The following is a 17,023-nucleotide window of genomic DNA, read 5'->3' on the forward strand; positions in this document are numbered from 1 at the left end:
CCGGTAACCAATCCGTGAGAGGACGTGAGAGCTTCCCGTTTACTATATGTGGACGACCAATAGGGTTGGTGAGTCCGGTGAGTAATATCCGTGACTCTAGTGTGAAGGATACCGGAAAGGATCGCTGGGGGCGAGGAATGGACGTATCTGGATCTGACATGATATGACTGAGTAGATGACTTGCATTGGGCTAGGCTTTACCGTGACATGCGCCCGTACTTATACCAAACGGTGATGTGAGAGAGCGGTGACTGATTCCCCAACCATGGTTTATGAGATGACCTTACCGAACTTCCCCGGGCAGACCCAAGATATCTTATGATTGAGGGGGAGTGATTGACGACCCAAAGGAGTATGGTGCTACGGCTTAAAGCATGTCTACCTTAGAGACCAGCATACTTAATATAGAATCATATTTCATTTTGCCTCATATCATATTGCATCGTATGTGAATTGTATCGAATGGACTGTGTATTATGAAACGACTTGCCTTGCTAAGTTCTTTTGAACTCATTACTTTTTGTGCAATTTGTTAGATTTTCCTGCAGGTACTGACAATCTTGATGGCGCGTCCTACGACCAGAGCTATGATCTCGCATACTACCCTGCGGGTGATGGCTACTATGAGAGTCAGGATTTCGGTGCCGAGGAGGATTATAGTTCGTTCCGGGGTTAGCCCCACTATTGTGAGGGAGCGGCCACGTTGGGTTCACTTCATCCATACCTACGAGGAAGTCTTCATTAGGATAGAAGAAACCTATGTGTAGGCCCCATTTCCGTGGATGATTGTAATCATAGGGATCTTTTCTCTCCAGTTTTTATGGATTTATTTATGATACTGTCTGTAACTAAACTTGATTTACTACTGCTTCCGCTATTTGTGAAGGAGTGACTTCTGATCACTTCTTCTCTTTGAGATGTTATCACTTTGAAATTGATATTTAAATGTTTCCGCACTCTGATTATCTATCTTGTCTTATTCCTTTGATCCATCTATTGTTTCTGTATACATTGATTATTTTGTTCATGATTATGTTATCGTGTATGTGGGAGGCATGGCCGCTCGATCTGGATCTTCGGGCTGTGGATCACATCCCGAGTATGCCAGATAGGATACCGGCTGGGTGGATGTGACAGTTTTACTTTTACATTGAAAGTTAAGGATAGAATTCTCCGTGGGATCGATACTTTACTTATCATTTATTACTTGATTGCGACACGTGCACTTGCGTAACATCTTGGTACACAAGCAACAGTAAGTCACGTACCATTAGTATACATCGAAGTGTATATGAACAATGGCTCGGTTGGGGCATACTCCACAAAGAGCTTTTCAAGAACCATCTATGGTTGATGAAGATTGGCCAACATCTCTTTTTGTTAGTTGCCAAAGTCCAAAAATGTTTCATTAAGAAGGCCAAGTTCAAATCTCGTAAGCGTTTGAGCCCTAGCCCACCTTCCAGTTTGGGACGACAAATCGCATCCCAAGACACCTTATAACTGCCGTTTTCAGAATTTCCTTTCCAAAGAAAGGTAGCTGTAATACTCTCAAGTTGTTGGATGATGTTGTTCGGGATGTAAAAGACATTCTCCCAATACGATATGATTCCTCCAAGTACGGATTCAATAAGAGCAAGGCGACTAGCAAATGATAGAGCTTTGTTTCTCCAACTCTGAATTCTGCCCTTCAATTGGAACCCCTAGATAGGTGATGGGGAACTCCTTTGCAGGGATGTGAAGGAGTTGTTCAAAAGATAGGATAAGATTAGTTGTGCAATTCCGATATAATATAGTTGATTTTGTTGGGTTGATCAGTAAACCTGATTGAGATGCGAATTCCATAAGAGTGTCACTTAGGAACTTGGCGTTTTTTGTTGTTGCAGCACCACCAAAGACAAAAAGATCATCTACAAATGAAATAGTTGTGATTTGGGGTGATTTGCAGTGGGGATGATAGTCGAACTTCCCATCCAAGGCACCATAAGTAATTCTGTCTGTGAGGACCTAAAGGACAATATTAAACAATAGTGGGGACATAGAACATCCCTAGCGGAGACCCTTGTTGGTTGTGAAATGAGGAGAGTAGGCTCCATTAACAAAGGCTGCATATACAGGGTTTATCGTACATTGTTGTACCTAGTTAATAAATGGATTTGGGAAATTAAGTTTTATCAACAAAGTAAAGAGAAAATCCCATTGAACTGAATCATAGGCTTTTGTAATGTCAAGCTTGGCTGCGAATTTAGGCTTCCCCTTACCATCATGATATCCAAATAAAAGTTCTTGGCTCAAAAGAATATTATCAGAAATTTGGCGCCCTTCAATGAAAGCTGATTGACTGGCATCAACCAAAGTGTCAATAACTTTCTTTAATCTATTGACTGATATTTTGGAGCTGAATCTGTAAAGAAGTGGGGACACTACAATAGGACGATAGTAGCCAAAAGTATTTTGAACATCACCTTTTGGAATGAGAGTTAACCTTGCCAGTTTAACCTGGTCGGGCAACCAAGGTTTTTTGAAAAAACCTTTTATTACTGTGCATAAGTCGTGTCCGATAATATCCCAACAACTTTTGTAAAAACATGTGCCAAAGCCATCAGGACCAGGAGAACTATTGTCATCCATAGTAAAAATGACACGCTTGATCTCCAAGCCAGTAATCGGTTCAATTAGAGATGTCGCCTCAGCCTGGCTCAGGGATCGTTAAAATGGAACATTTATATCTTCACATGGCAAAGGAGCTGTACCTGAATATAAATTTTTAAAGAACCGCCCAGCTTCAATACGGATCAGATCCGGATCTATTAGAACATTGCCGGTGGAATCTGAGATGGAAGAGATACAATTTCTGCGACGACGTTCTTTTATGGCATTATGAAAGAAACCCGTATTACCATCACCTTCAGAAAGCTAGCGGATCCGAGATTTTTGCTTGTATTCAGATTCCCTTGCAAACATCAAGCTTCTTAATTTTTCTGTTTCTTCTCTTTTGGTTTGAAAGTCATTTTCGATGAAGGGACCAAAGGCTATGAGATCTTGTAAGTGCTGAACTTTATTCTGTTGAGTAGTAATCTGCTCATCTAAATCTGAATAAGTGTTGCGGCTCCATCTCTTTAATTTATACTTGACTTCTTTACATTTAAAAAGAAATGCACAAAGGGGGAACCCGGTTGTGACTTGCTCCAAGCTTCAGCTACAATGGGGAGAAAACTAGGATTATAAACCCAACGGTTATAAAAGGAAAAGTGTTTACCTCTTGTTGCAGGCATTGTACCTAGGCATACCACCATTGGAGAATGGTCAGATATGCTAGGATGAAGAAAGCGAGCTGACGCATAAGGGAAAGTATTAGTCCATGTAGGATTAATAAGAACTCGATCTAGCTTTGATACAATTCTTTGAGGACCATTGGAACAGTTACTCCATGTGCGGCTATGTCCTGTCCATCGATGATCTACTAGGTCATAGTCATAAGTATAGCTCCAAAAGGGTTGGATATCATTGAAAGAAAGCATATTTCCTCCCTGTTTATCATTGATTTGCAAGTATGCATTATAATCACCAAGACATATCCATGGTAAAGAGGGGTTGTTAAGTTGTTGAAGTGTAGTCCATAGAGTTTCACGATCATCAGCAGAGTTAAAACCCTATATAAATGAGGCTAAGAATTTTTGCTGCGATTGATTGACAATAACTCTTGTGTGAATAATCTGAGAGTTGGAGAGAAGGACTTCGATCTTGACAATTGATTCATCCCAAAGAACCCATATTCTACCATTGGTAGACTCATTGTGGTTTACACCATTCCACTTATTATCGAACATGCGAAAACAAGAGTCGTAATGGGCAGCACGGACTCGAGTTTCAATTAGAGCAAAGCAAGCTAAGTTTTGTTGTAGAGCCCAATCCATAGCAGCTTGACCTTTACCCGGATCAATGATCCCGTGCATGTTCCAAGCTCTGAGCTTCATTGTAGAATTGTAGACGGAGGTGTGAGACCTTGCACTAGGTGGCCTCGAACTGGACTGCGTTCACGAATTCTACTATTGATATCATTAGGATCAACATTTTCATGGTGTTCTAGTTCTTCATGCTCTATCGCTCCTAAGACTTCAAAGCGATTGCTAACGTTTGATGTTTGAGATCTCTTGGGTTGAGTCTGAGATGGCGGAGGACTATCTCTAGAATCCAAACTTCGACGTATGCTGGAGTTAGTGTTATGCATGGGCTCTACCAACATGAGATCAGCATGTGGTCTTTGGCATGCATTTGGATTCTATTGTTGACTAGGTTGATCAAAGTGGGCCACCATAGTAAGAACGTGGTTCCCATCTTCTATAATTTGAGAGTTGGAGTTAGATCCACCATCTAACTCTATCCCATTTAATCTTGCTTCCTAATTGGATGTAATTGGCACAACAGTCCTATTTGGATAAGAGCTGTTAGCTGGCAAGACTTCATGAAGTAGAGTCCTAGTATTCTTCAACGTTTACCCTGTTCGGACTCAATGTTCTCCGCTAGTGGCTGTGAATGCCTTCCCCTTTGACGCCGGTTGGGTTGCTTCCATGCCTCAGCGATTTGCATCGCACTTATTGACTGCTCGGGTGCGTTGGGGGTTTGTTGGGTTTGATTTTGAGTGCATGCTTCAATTGAGTGTCCAAAAATTTTGCATGATAAGCAGTGTAGTGGTACCCACTCGTAGACCAAAGGCTGCTGGTATTTCATGACATCTCGCAAATGAATAGTGACGCTACTAGGTAAACTTCTCACTGCCTTCAGAGATACACAGAATCACACAAATGAAAGACGATCCTTGCGCATGGTAAATTGATCAGCGCAAAGAGGAGTACCAAGCGTGTTGGGAATACATCCTAACGTTTTCGAGCCCCATAGATGAAGGTTTAGGCCATACACACGAATCCAGATGGGTAGTTCAATTTCTTCCATTTTTTCCATTGAACCAATGGTCGACCATGGTCGTAGAACTAATGGTATGGTGCCAAACATCCATGGTCCTTTGGCCATTATTTGGTTACTTGTTTGCTTCTCCTTGAACTCAAATACGAACATACTATTGTCAAGGCCGTGAACGACCGCCCCTCCAACATGTTTCCAGTGAAGATCCACATAGTTGAGCATGCTAGTGTAGGATGGTTTCGCACCGAAAACATGTCCAATGAGAGCAGAACCCCATCGTTCTTCTTCGGCAATAACTTCATCATCAATGCAGTCTACAATGATCTCATCTTCAATGGTGGGTTCAATGTATGGTAGTACCATGGAGCCATTCATAACCTTCCTTTCCTTAAAGAGGTTCGCCCATGATGGTCGTTCAGGTGGATTTGCAGCATTGTTGTGGGCAGATTCAGCAGGTTGGGAGTTGTGGTTGCCTAGTGGACGTCCACCAGGCGGCATGATGTGGAAGAGAATACCAGATGGAGAAAACCCTAGTTTTCAACAAGAATCTTTTTAGTCCTTAAAGTTTTTTTTTTTCGCTAAAAGGATCATTATATTAAGCGAAGAAGAAATATTAAAAATACATCAATTAATACCATATAAGGAACCAACCTCCCTTAACCGCAACAACTGTTGCCCCCAATACACCCTTCCTCACTTGTTCCTGCTAAGATTAGAAAACCACTAACTTATAAAATGAAATCTCGGACGTCTAGAGGCATCCACATCAAGTTCATTAAGGATTGAAGCTGACCAAGGAATGTTAATATCAGAAGTTCCTGTCTTAGCTGCCGAATTTGCCAAAAAATCTGCCACTGTATTAGTTTCACGATAGCAATGTAAAGTCTTTGAATCTATAGTTAACAAATATTCTTGTAACTCTCTCCACATATGAAAAATATACCAAGGTATTTTCTTCTGCTGTATTAAAGTCACCACAACTTTTGAATCACTTTCTACCCAAAGCTTTTTAATTTGTAAATGCCTTGCCCAACATAATCCGTGAATGAAAGTTTCCAATTCAGCCTCAAAGTTGGTTTTCTTTTGGAATATTCACGGCATTGGTATTGCGTCTGGTAGGAGAGTCCTTAAAATGTTGTTAATGACTCATCAACCAAACATTTTTTGTGTCGATGAACCAAAAGTGGTTGTTAGTAAGTCCTTAAAGTTATAAGCTAAAGAAATGGATGTCCACAACCCGTGTTTTGCACGAAAAAAAAATCTAAAATGAACGGCTACAACACATGATATGGCATTCTTTCCAAGTTTTCAATAGGGTGCACCACAAGATACAACATAAGTCAGACCCTATTGATTACAGTTTTCTTTAACTTAAAACCCAAAAATTCATTTTATTACTATATTATACCCCAAAAAAAAAAATTGGGCTAATTTTCAAAATACAAGGGGATAATTAAACTAATATACATCAATATATCTGACATTCCATGATAGAAGAAAATTGAACAATTGAAACTCTGTGAATGTATCCCTGAAAAACCATTGAAATTAATCAGTCAACATTCTTAACTTGTGGACCTTTCTCCAACTCAAAACCACCAATCACATCTTCATCAGCGATGTATTTGCCCCAGGACCAGTGTCGCTTCCACACTCGTGACATCTCTTCAATGGGTACTCCCTTGGTCTCCGGCAGCAAGAAGTAAATGAAGATAGTCATAACAAAGACCCAAGCAGCAAAGAATAAGAAGAGCCCGTATTTGAAGTGGCACAACATCGCCAAGAACACTTGTGCTATTATGAAGGTGAAAGTCATGTTGACTGCAACATTGATACTCTGTGCTGCTGACCTGATCTCCAATGGGAATATCTCACTTGGCACCAGCCATCCCAAGGGACCCCATGACCAGGCAAACCCAGCTACATAAATGCAGATGAACAACACAACAATAATGGCATATCCCTTGGACAGATGATCCGATACGCCAGTCACTCCGAATTTCATCCCTATCAAAATTGCTACCGCAATCTGCATACAATAGATCGACAATTTAAGGTTGATTAAAATTATTATAGGTATAATCAGTAATTTACAGAGAAATTAATCTCAACATTGAGATCTAGTTTAATTACCTGGCAGATGAACATTTGGATTCCGCCTTCCAGGAAGAGCTTTCTTCTACCCCAGTTATCAACCAACGAAACGGACACGAATGTGGCAATCACATTAACCAAACCGGTGATCACCGCAGACATAAGGGACGCATTATCTCCAAACCCAATTGTCTTGAACAGCACTGGAGCATAAAACATGATGACATTGATTCCGGTGACTTGCTGGAAAAAGGGGATCATTATGGCCATGGTAAGGTGAGGTCTGTATTTGGGCTGCAAGATATTTCTCCATGGGTGTTCCACCTTTTTTGATGCCTCGTTAGCAGCCACCAAATCTTCAAACTCATCGTCCACATCCGGAGTACCACGGATATGTTGGAGCTTCTGTTTGGCTACCTCAGCTGAGGATCTCTCAATAAGGGAGTTTGGGGTGTCCGGAAGGAAAATGGCTCCAATGGTGATGATGGCGGCAGGGACAAGCAAAGCCCGCCTGTGCTCACACGCCAACCCCAACCTCCTTCAATCTTAGCCGTGAAGTAATTAATCGGGTTAGCGAAGAGGATGCCAAGAGTGATTGCAAGTTGAAACCCGATGTTGAGAGCACCACGAAACTTGTGAGGAGCCATCTCGGAGAGGTACGGTGGCACTGATCGTAAACGGAAATTTGTTATTCGATTCATCGATCAAATTCCAGCCATTAATCGCATAAAAGATTTAAATCAAGCTGCGAACTTATTTAATAGGAGGCAAAAAGGAAAAACACTGAGTTGTAGAAGAAGATGATTATCTCAGACATTTCAACCAAAAACAGTGAGTGCAGCAGGGAACAAAAGATCCAATAAATCTATACATTCACCTGATTAGCAAATCCAACACCAATACCCAGTAGAATACGTCCAATGATAAGCATCGCGATGTTCACAAGAAGACAGCATTGATAACAGCTCCGGCAAAGAAAACCAAACCTCCGATAAACATGGATACCTTGCGACCAAGTTTTCTCGTGACGGTAGAAGCGAAAAGCGAGGCCACTAAAGCAGCGAGGTACAGTGAAGATGTAAACAGTGTGAGAGTCTCACTGTCAAATTTACAGTACTGGTTTGTGGAGTGATCATTATGCTCCTTTACAAACACAGAAGGGAAGAATTTTTGGAGAAATGAGTCCATAGACGTTACTCCACCTAAAAACACAAGAAATCCTCCACAGATCAGAAAAATGAACCGAAAAGAGAATCAAAAACACTCATAGAACTAGCATTAATCAAGATATTGCCTGCGATCTCGGAGATCCTTACCAGAAATACCGATATCGTAACCGAAAATTAGACCACCGGAAGCGGCAATGATACAGGCCAAGATGACGTACGTGGTGAGCCTACCAGGGTAGTCCTTGCCTCCACCAGTGGTGGAGATAACCACACCTCCCGCCATGATCGCTTTCCTTCTTTACTCGCAGAGCTTCTCTGAGAATGAAATCAACGGTTTTGCACAAGAAACAAAACCGGAAAAAACGAAGAAGACTTGTTGAAATTAGAAAACAGAGGAAAACGTAGAGACGAGTTGGTGAAGAAGAAATGAAAGATTAGGACCTCAATTTATACTGAATCGCAAAGACGAGCTGGTGAAGTCAAGTTATCAACAGATGAGGAACTCTGTTTATAGTGAAACGAGAATTTCACGCGCTTAGCTGTCTAACAGGATAATTCCGAATTTGATTGGTTGAGAAGGTATCTTTCTGTGGCTGACTCAACTTGCCCCATAATTACAAACTGCCCCTCTAAGTTGTCTTTATCCACTCCCATTCACCAGGTTTCTTTATTTAAGCTCAATGTGGACTGATGCTTATAGATCAAGAAACTCATTTACAACCTCAAAAAGTTTGATTTTCTCTTAATATTACATCTTTACTTATTACCAATTATTTCTCAATAGGATCTCAAAACTTATATTCAAATTTGTCATCACCATATCCTAAGAAAATGCATTACTTGATTTTATCATCAGGCTTGGTCCTCTCATCTTTTAAAATATGTATAAAGGCCTTGTAATTAAATACCTTTTAAGTGGTCATAAGAAGTATCTTTGTCACTCCAAACCTTTTGAAGACCATCTTCATTCAAGAGAACTGATGGAGATAAATTTATCAAGTACATCATTGGATTCATAGCTTCTCTTCAATAATATTTTGATAACCTTGCATATGAGAGTATACATCTAATTATTTTCATAATTAATGCACTTCATCCTTTCAGGTACATCATTATGTTGAAAAGTTCTTGAAATAATTTGTTGACGTCAAATTTCATGCTTTTCAAATGGACTACTATATTCACCACCATTATCTCTTTGGATGCATTTGCTTAAAAAAATTCTAAGCATTTGATTTTCATTTTTCATAATAAAGCTCCAAACATTCTAGGATGCATCATCAACAAAAGTAATAAGATACAATCCACCAGCAAGGTTTTGGTCGTTATGAGACCACATACACCTGAACAAATCAATTCAAGAATTTATTTTATTATTTATTTATTTATTTATTTACTTAACAAGTGAGAAAGATAATCGATGTTGCTTGCTAACTAAACATTGACCACAAGGGGTTAGCTACATACCTAAGACTGAAAATTGAATTTCTTCTTGACAAAATTTTTAAACCTTTCTCACTCACTCATGTGTCTAGGTCAGTGATACCACAAATATGATGTAGAGTCTTTCAAGGTAGTATTTAGGTCACAATTTGAATAATTGCACTTCAACTCAATAAAGAGAGTGACACGTTTTGCCTTTTTCCATTATAAGAGAGCCCTTCTTCAATTTTCACACTCTAACTCATAAATTGTGACTCATACCCTTCATCATCAAGTTTTCCAACTGAAATAAGATTCAATATAAAATCCAGAATCTGTCTCTCATCTTAAGAGTCATCTTGTAACCCAAATTTATTTTGATGCAAATATCATTAATTCTAATAATTTTGACACATCATTGTTTCGCATCTTTACCAAGCCAAAGTTACTCGACTTGTATCTGATAAAGAAATCTTTGTTTGAAGTAGCATAAAATAATACTTTTGAGTTAACTACTCAACGTGAAATATTACTAGTTGCACAAATACAACCATCACCATACAATGAAAGAACTATAAATCCAGATGTAGTAATTGTAGTGTCTCTTGTTGCTCTTTATTTTTATCATCATATTTTCCTTCTTTTCTCTTTCTTCATGTGCCCAGAATTCTTACTAGAGAAACAAAACCATTTCATTCTAGACTTGGATTTACTTCTTGATTTGCTCCGGCTATGATTTTCTCTATTCTTTGGTCTCTCCATTTCTTCTATAGCCAGAGCTTTTGAACTATATAGAGGACTCATAAGACTTTCTCCTTACTTCTTCATTTAACAAATTGCTTGTAACTTGGCTCATATATAAGTAACAACTTTATTAAGTGTCGAATTGCTAAGTGGGACAACTAAAGTTTCTCAACTGTCAGGTAATAACTTGAGCAATAACAATGTTTGTAACTCATCATCTAGCACCATTTTCATTACTACTGATTAATTAAAAATATTATGCATTTCATTTAGATGCTCTGGAATATACCCATTTTCTTTGAATTTCAACTTGAGATGTTTCCTAATTAGAAAAACTTAATTTTCAGCTGTTTTATTTTCATATTAATCATGCAATTTCTTCCAAAAAGAGGTTGCATTGAATTAAACCGAAATATGATGACACACAATATCATCGATATATTGCCTAATACACGCTATCGTCTTCCTATCCAATTTCTTTTAATCATTATTGGTCATGGATTCAAGTCTATGTTCTACACCATCAATAGGCAAATATAGGCTTTCTCAGTAAAAGAAGATCGTCTATTTTGGCTTTCCAAATCAACCAGTTGTTTTGATTCAAACTTATCATCCTTGAAGATTTACTTGTATCCATCATTGATCCACAGATGAATGCACAAAATCTAGCTGTAGTACCACCTATTTGGAATCAAATCCTTCTTGTCTATGTATGAATCAAACGCAATATATGTAGAACTTGCAATGTGAAAACAATTAAAATAAAGACAAGCATGCAAACATACAACCATAAGAACGCCAAAATTTTAACATGAAAAACCCTTCAAAGGGAAAGCAAAACCACAAGGTCTAGGCCACAAAAAATTTCCACTATATGATGAAATGGGTTTATAAGCAACATTACTTTTCAAGTTTTCTACTAAATTTTAAGGATATCACAACCACTAAAGAGAGAATAAACTCTTGGAGAAAACCAAATTAGAATACAGTCAGAGTGGTTCTTTCTCACATCTACGATGCCTAAATAAAATACCAAAAAGCTTAGATTAGATGCTACCTCCAACTCCAAGCCGTTGACAATAAGATATTGAAAGATTGCAAAAAAATAGCCTCCAAATGAACCAACAAAGTGAAGAATATATTGCTCTAATTTTTCTACACTCTTCTTCATTCTCCAAGAGCTCTCCAAGGTTTCTAATGGTTTCTACACAAAAGTCTCTCCCAAAGGAGTAAAATTGAGAAAACTTTCAAAAAAGTCACTTTTCTCTCTCCTAGACAAAAGGTACTCCATCTTAGGGCTTTACGAAGGACATCACAATACTAGCTTTTTCCATGCTTTCACAACTCATAGGAGACAGAAGAATACAATTAACAGACTTAAATTCAGTTCTGGTCATTGGCTTCATGATCATTACCAAATGAAATATAATATTCGTTATCATTTTACATCTTTCTTCTCATCTCCTCTCCCATTTCCCCCAGTGATTTTCTTGCAAAGCACTTCTTCTGTCATCATTGATGCAAACAATTTTACTCTGTGCAAGCCTTTCTCCCAAGAGGAGATTCGCAAAGCTCTTTTTCAGATGAAAGAATAAAGCCCCTGGTTACGATGGTCTCCCAGCTGAGTTTTCCAGAAACATTGGAAGACTCTAGGTCATGATTTTACTTAGGGTATTCAGGATTTCTTTAATGGAGGAGGTCAAATGCTTCGAAGTGTGAACAAAATAGTTTTGTCCCTTATACCAAAAAAGTCTAATCCTCAGGAAGTTTTTCACATGTGACCTATTAGTTTAATTGTGCATTACTCCTTACAAGGCGATTGCAAAATGTTTGGCTAGTAGACTCAGACCCATCTTAGGGACCCTTATTAATCAAATTCAAAGTACATTTATTCCAGGACGAGCTATTCTTGACAATATTTATTTGCTTATGAGTACCTTCATTTCATTAAAAATCTCAAGCTAGGTCAGGATATAGGGCTCTCTAACTAGACTTATGTAAAGCCTATGACAAACTAGAATGGCGATTCATTGAGCACACTCTAAAACATTTAGGTTTTGCTGAGAAATGGATCCAATGGATTATGTAATGTATAACTACTATGGAGTATCAAGTTAAGGTTATTGGAGACCTTGTGAAATCCCTCGGATTTCTAACTCATTAGCCCATGATTTCAAGACTGCGAACCAAGGCCTCGAGTCCGTAACAACTGTGGACCATTCGAGTCGAGCCCTTCGGAAGAGGACTAAATGATCATGGATGAACCTAGTGATGATTTGATAACTCTCATGGAGTTTAAAAGAAGATAGAAGATTAATCATGGGGGTGTTAAAAGGCGATTTTTGCACGTCCGTAGATCGGCAATGGAGAATCCGATTGACGCAAATAAGGTATCAAATCGAAGGTCATCGAAAGACCTTTCCAATTGGCCAAAAATCACCATATTCGAAGTCCGTTTGGGGGTCCAACCAAGGGCTGGTTGGGTGAACTAACCCCCCATCCCATTTTCTATTTAGGGGCAAAACAGAATTTTGGGTTTTCAAGCCCTATTTTATGTTTTAACTCACCTATAACCGCAGTTCTTTATGCAAAAACGAGTTTGAGACTGCAGGAAAAGGAAAAACCGAGAAGATGAGTGATTTCCATTCTTCCAAAGGTGTTTTGTGATTTGAATCTTTGCAAAAACTTCAAGAAAGGTTATTTTTCTTTAATCCTTCTCTTAGTCACAATTTTGTGAGTATTTTCTCTACTTTCTTTTTGAGGGATCTTGAAAGGGAAGCATGTTAGGTTCATTGCTCACTCCTCAATCTTTGTTTTAATGTTCCTTTCTAGTATAAGAATTATTGGTGCAATCTCTTTCTAAGGTTGATTCATTTTGACTCTCCGGGTCTTCCACGGGTGATTTAGGAGAGCCAATTTGAGGATTTTTAATCTAGATTAAATTGGACAAAATTGAGAACACCCTTATGATCGCTTTATTGCCAATTAGCTTCCCCGGCCCAATGTTTCGTTTCGTTTCAACTTCAAATCAAGGAAAAATTATAACTTTTAGCCGATTTAGGTTAAAAGGGCAAGTTAGAACCTAATTTTATGTTTCGGTTTTTATGAGAATATTTTAAGATATTTTTCTAAACCCAAATTAACTCCTAATTTTATTTTGTTAATCCTTTTGCATGATTAGGGTAAATTATCCTTTTGTTATCTTCTTGTTGGAAGGAAGTACTGATCTTTGGAGAAAAGAATCTAGTTGGAAGGTGAGAAATAACTAACTACATTATATTTAATTAATTGTTATTATTTTATGTCTTCTGTTAAATATATAAATTTGTGTAATTTCTGTTTATCTTACTATAATTGTGTGCAACTTTGTACGAAAGGAAGGTAAAACTATTATTTATGATGTTGCTGGTTCCTTTAAATCTATTATTATTGTTATGAGAGTGGAATGTAAATGTATGTGAAGGGAGAGGGGAAATATTACTGTTCTCTCTACCTTGTATTTTCCACTAGGGTTGTGGGCTCGCCCATTAGCCTAGTAATTTTATTTGGTGCCACTAAACCCTATTGCATGACATTAGGTGTCTAGAAGTGTTGGGCTAGGAACCCCTATGAGTACTACTACCCTTCCAGTAGGGGTATTGAAGCCGGTTAACCCGTGATGCTAGTGTCTAGGTCCTCTATATCGAGCAGGCCCACTATCATCATAGAAAGGTAGGGTTGCATATAATAAATAAGGGATCCTGGGCGCTCAAGACTGGTAACCAACTCGTGAGAGGACATGGAGATCATTTTGTCCATTATATATGGATGACCATTAGGATAAGGATTGGGATCCAACAGATGCCTCTGCTGAGGATTCCATTCATAGGTGGGAAGGTATTAAACCAACAGAGCACTAGGCGTGAGGGGAGATATCCGGACCATATGTAGTATGAGACCATATGACTTTGCACTAGGTAAGTTTATCCCTGACATGCACCATATCTTATACCAATGGTGATGTGAGAGAGTGGTGACTTGATCCCCAACCATGGATCAGTGAGACTTTACCCAACAGCCGCGAAGAACCCAATAGACGTGCCTGAGTGCCGTGAGGGAAGAGTGATAAGACTAACCAAAGAAGACTGGTGTATGACTTAAGGCATGTCTACTTTAGAGACTACATTATAGGGTTAGGAACCTCATATCATCACTTTGCATTTTTTTATTTATATTATTAAATATATGGTTGTCTTACAAATTATGACATGGAAATTGAATGAATGAATGATTTGATTGTTAGTTACCTCACTGAGTTCTATGAACTCATTCCTTTATTTGTTTGTTTCTTTAGACTGCTTTACAGGTTATGAGGACCCGCCTACCGTTGAGGATCCTTCATCATGTGGCTATAAAGACGGTGAGATTGGAGAAGAAGTGGAGGCACATGACCGCTTCTGTTCGTGTTAGGACTGTTCTTATGGAACTTCTTTTCCTTAGAGTTTCTTTAGATTATTTTCGCTGTAACATTATACATTATATCTTTTCTTAGAACTCTAATGTTAGTTTTTGAAAGGAAGTTTTAAATATTGTAATCCTTTCTTTTCATTCTTGATTATTAAATACTTGAACTGATTTATTTCCTGTCCATTAAATTTTACTTTATCATGTGTTGTATGGAATTGTCACTGAACCTAGATCTTGTGGTGTATCACCTCCTCGGGTATTCGGGTACGACTGGATCCGGCTGGGTGGGGTGTGACAGACCTGACCAGCCGCTTCATTCCCTACAAAGGTATTAGGCAAGGTTGTCCTCTCTGTCCCTACATCTTCATCTTATATCAAGAAACTCTCACCCAACGGCTTACCTCCAATAAAACCATTCCTAGATTGGCTCGGATTAAACATGCCCCTCAAGCTCCCTACCATAAATTATTTGTTCTTTGTAGATGATGTGATGCTATTCCTTCCTACGACAATTGATAATGCCTCCTTGATTAAAGTCTTGTTACAGGACTATGAGTTGATCTTGGGCCTCCACATTAACCCAAAAAAATATGCAATGCTATTGGACCCTAGAACCCCTCATGCTCTTTGCTCTGATGTCTCTTCTACTTTGGACATAAAGGAAGTTCAATCCGGTGGGAGTTATTTCGGTCTGTCTTCCTCCTTTGGGAAATTGAAAACTCAAATTTTCTCTTATATCCTTGATCAATTAAAGACAAGCTTTTTGGATGCGAGGCAAAGCTTTATCCCTAATTAGTAAGGAGGTCCTTATTAAGACAGTGGTTCTGCTATCCCCATCTAAGTTATGTCATGTTCTGTTTTTGGTGGAAAAATAACAAAGGAAGTGGTGTTCATTGTGTTAGATGTAGGCCTGTAAACAGACCGGATTCGACTCGGATACACCAGTATCCGAATCCAAATCCGATTAGCAAATCCGCTATCCGAATCCGAATCTGGAAAAAAATTAGAGAAGGCATCCGAATCCGAATCCGAAACTTTATCGGATATCCGATTATTGATTGATAATTGTCACTTTTTTACATTTTTTATTATAAATTTCTAATTTCTGATTACCGAATACCGCTATCCAAATCCGATTATCATCTATTTTTAAAGAAAAAATGTTAAATACTTTACTCTATCCAGATAAAAATTTATCCGAATATTATCCGATCCGATAAGCAATTATCCGAATCCGAATCCGGTTACTTAGCAGACGAATACGAATATTTTCCAGTAAGAAAATTTTCGGATACGGATACCCTTAAACGAATACGAATGCGAATTCGGAGGCGGATTTTGGCTATCCATTTACAGGTCTAGTTAGATGGGACAAATTATGTAGAAAGAAGATTGAGGGTGGAATGGACTTTGGAGACATCAAATGTTTGAATAGGGCTTTATTAGCAAAACAATGTTGCAGGCTACTTACAAATCCTACTAATCTTCGGCCCCATATAGTCATAGTAAAATATTTGTATCACACCACCATCCTTGAGGCACCCCCCAAGCTCATACTCTTGGGGATGGCAGAGTGCTTTGAATGAAACATATATCTTAATCTATGGGCTGATGAAACAAATAGGGAATGGTTTAGAGACACTTATATATAGGTGTGAAATCTCCGAAGATCCTAACTCAAAAATCCATGTTGTAGGTCCAAGAACCCGAAGTGTAGGTAGAAGTCAACTGTGGGCCATCCAGTTAGAGAATTGGATTGGAGTCCAAACCAATGACCAATGGAAGTGAATGGTGATGCTGATGATTTGGGAGTCTTGTCAAAGTTTGGAAGCAGATCCAACTTGGACGATGATGGGTTTGGTAGATGGATCAAGTGTTCATTGATGACACATGTAGAAAGTCTCGAAAAAATCATGTAAGATCCTTTTGGGGTGTAGAACAGGAGCTAGGGCAGAGCCATGGGCTTTCTGGGCCTTGATTATGCTCCTTGAAGTAAGTTCTAAGGGTTGGTCGATTGGCCTAGTTGCACCTGGCAACCAGCCTGGTTCCGAGTGCAAAAGGGCAATTTTGGAAATTTTGATTTTGAGCTCCTATTGAATGTGTTTTGTTTTAAAACTTGTCATTATGATCCATAAACATCAGTGCACGTCAGAGAGTGCTCTGCGAAGGTGAAAGGTAGTGTGGAGATCTTTCGAAAAACTTTATGTGCTGCAAGTAACTTTCTCTAA

The 17,023-nt window shown here is 38.7% G+C and overlaps 1 protein-coding gene and 1 pseudogene across 1 annotated transcript; both read right to left on the reverse strand.

The window, feature by feature from the left end:
* Window positions 1–4,794: 4,794 nt before the first annotated feature.
* On the reverse strand, window positions 4,795–5,418 carry LOC149004496 (uncharacterized). The gene has a single exon (XM_089135669.1). It carries the CDS (start codon window positions 5,416–5,418, stop codon window positions 4,795–4,797), a length of 624 nt encoding a protein of 207 aa, XP_088991795.1.
* A 1,054-nt stretch (window positions 5,419–6,472) lies between these two features.
* LOC149004497 (sugar carrier protein C-like) lies at window positions 6,473–8,466 on the reverse strand (annotated as a pseudogene).
* Window positions 8,467–17,023: the final 8,557 nt, after the last annotated feature.

The sequence above is a fragment of the Hakea prostrata genome, chromosome 9, assembly GCF_041222555.1.
Source record: "Hakea prostrata isolate BN-2017 chromosome 9, UWA_Hpros_2, whole genome shotgun sequence".
Taxonomy (NCBI): Eukaryota; Viridiplantae; Streptophyta; class Magnoliopsida; order Proteales; family Proteaceae; genus Hakea; species Hakea prostrata.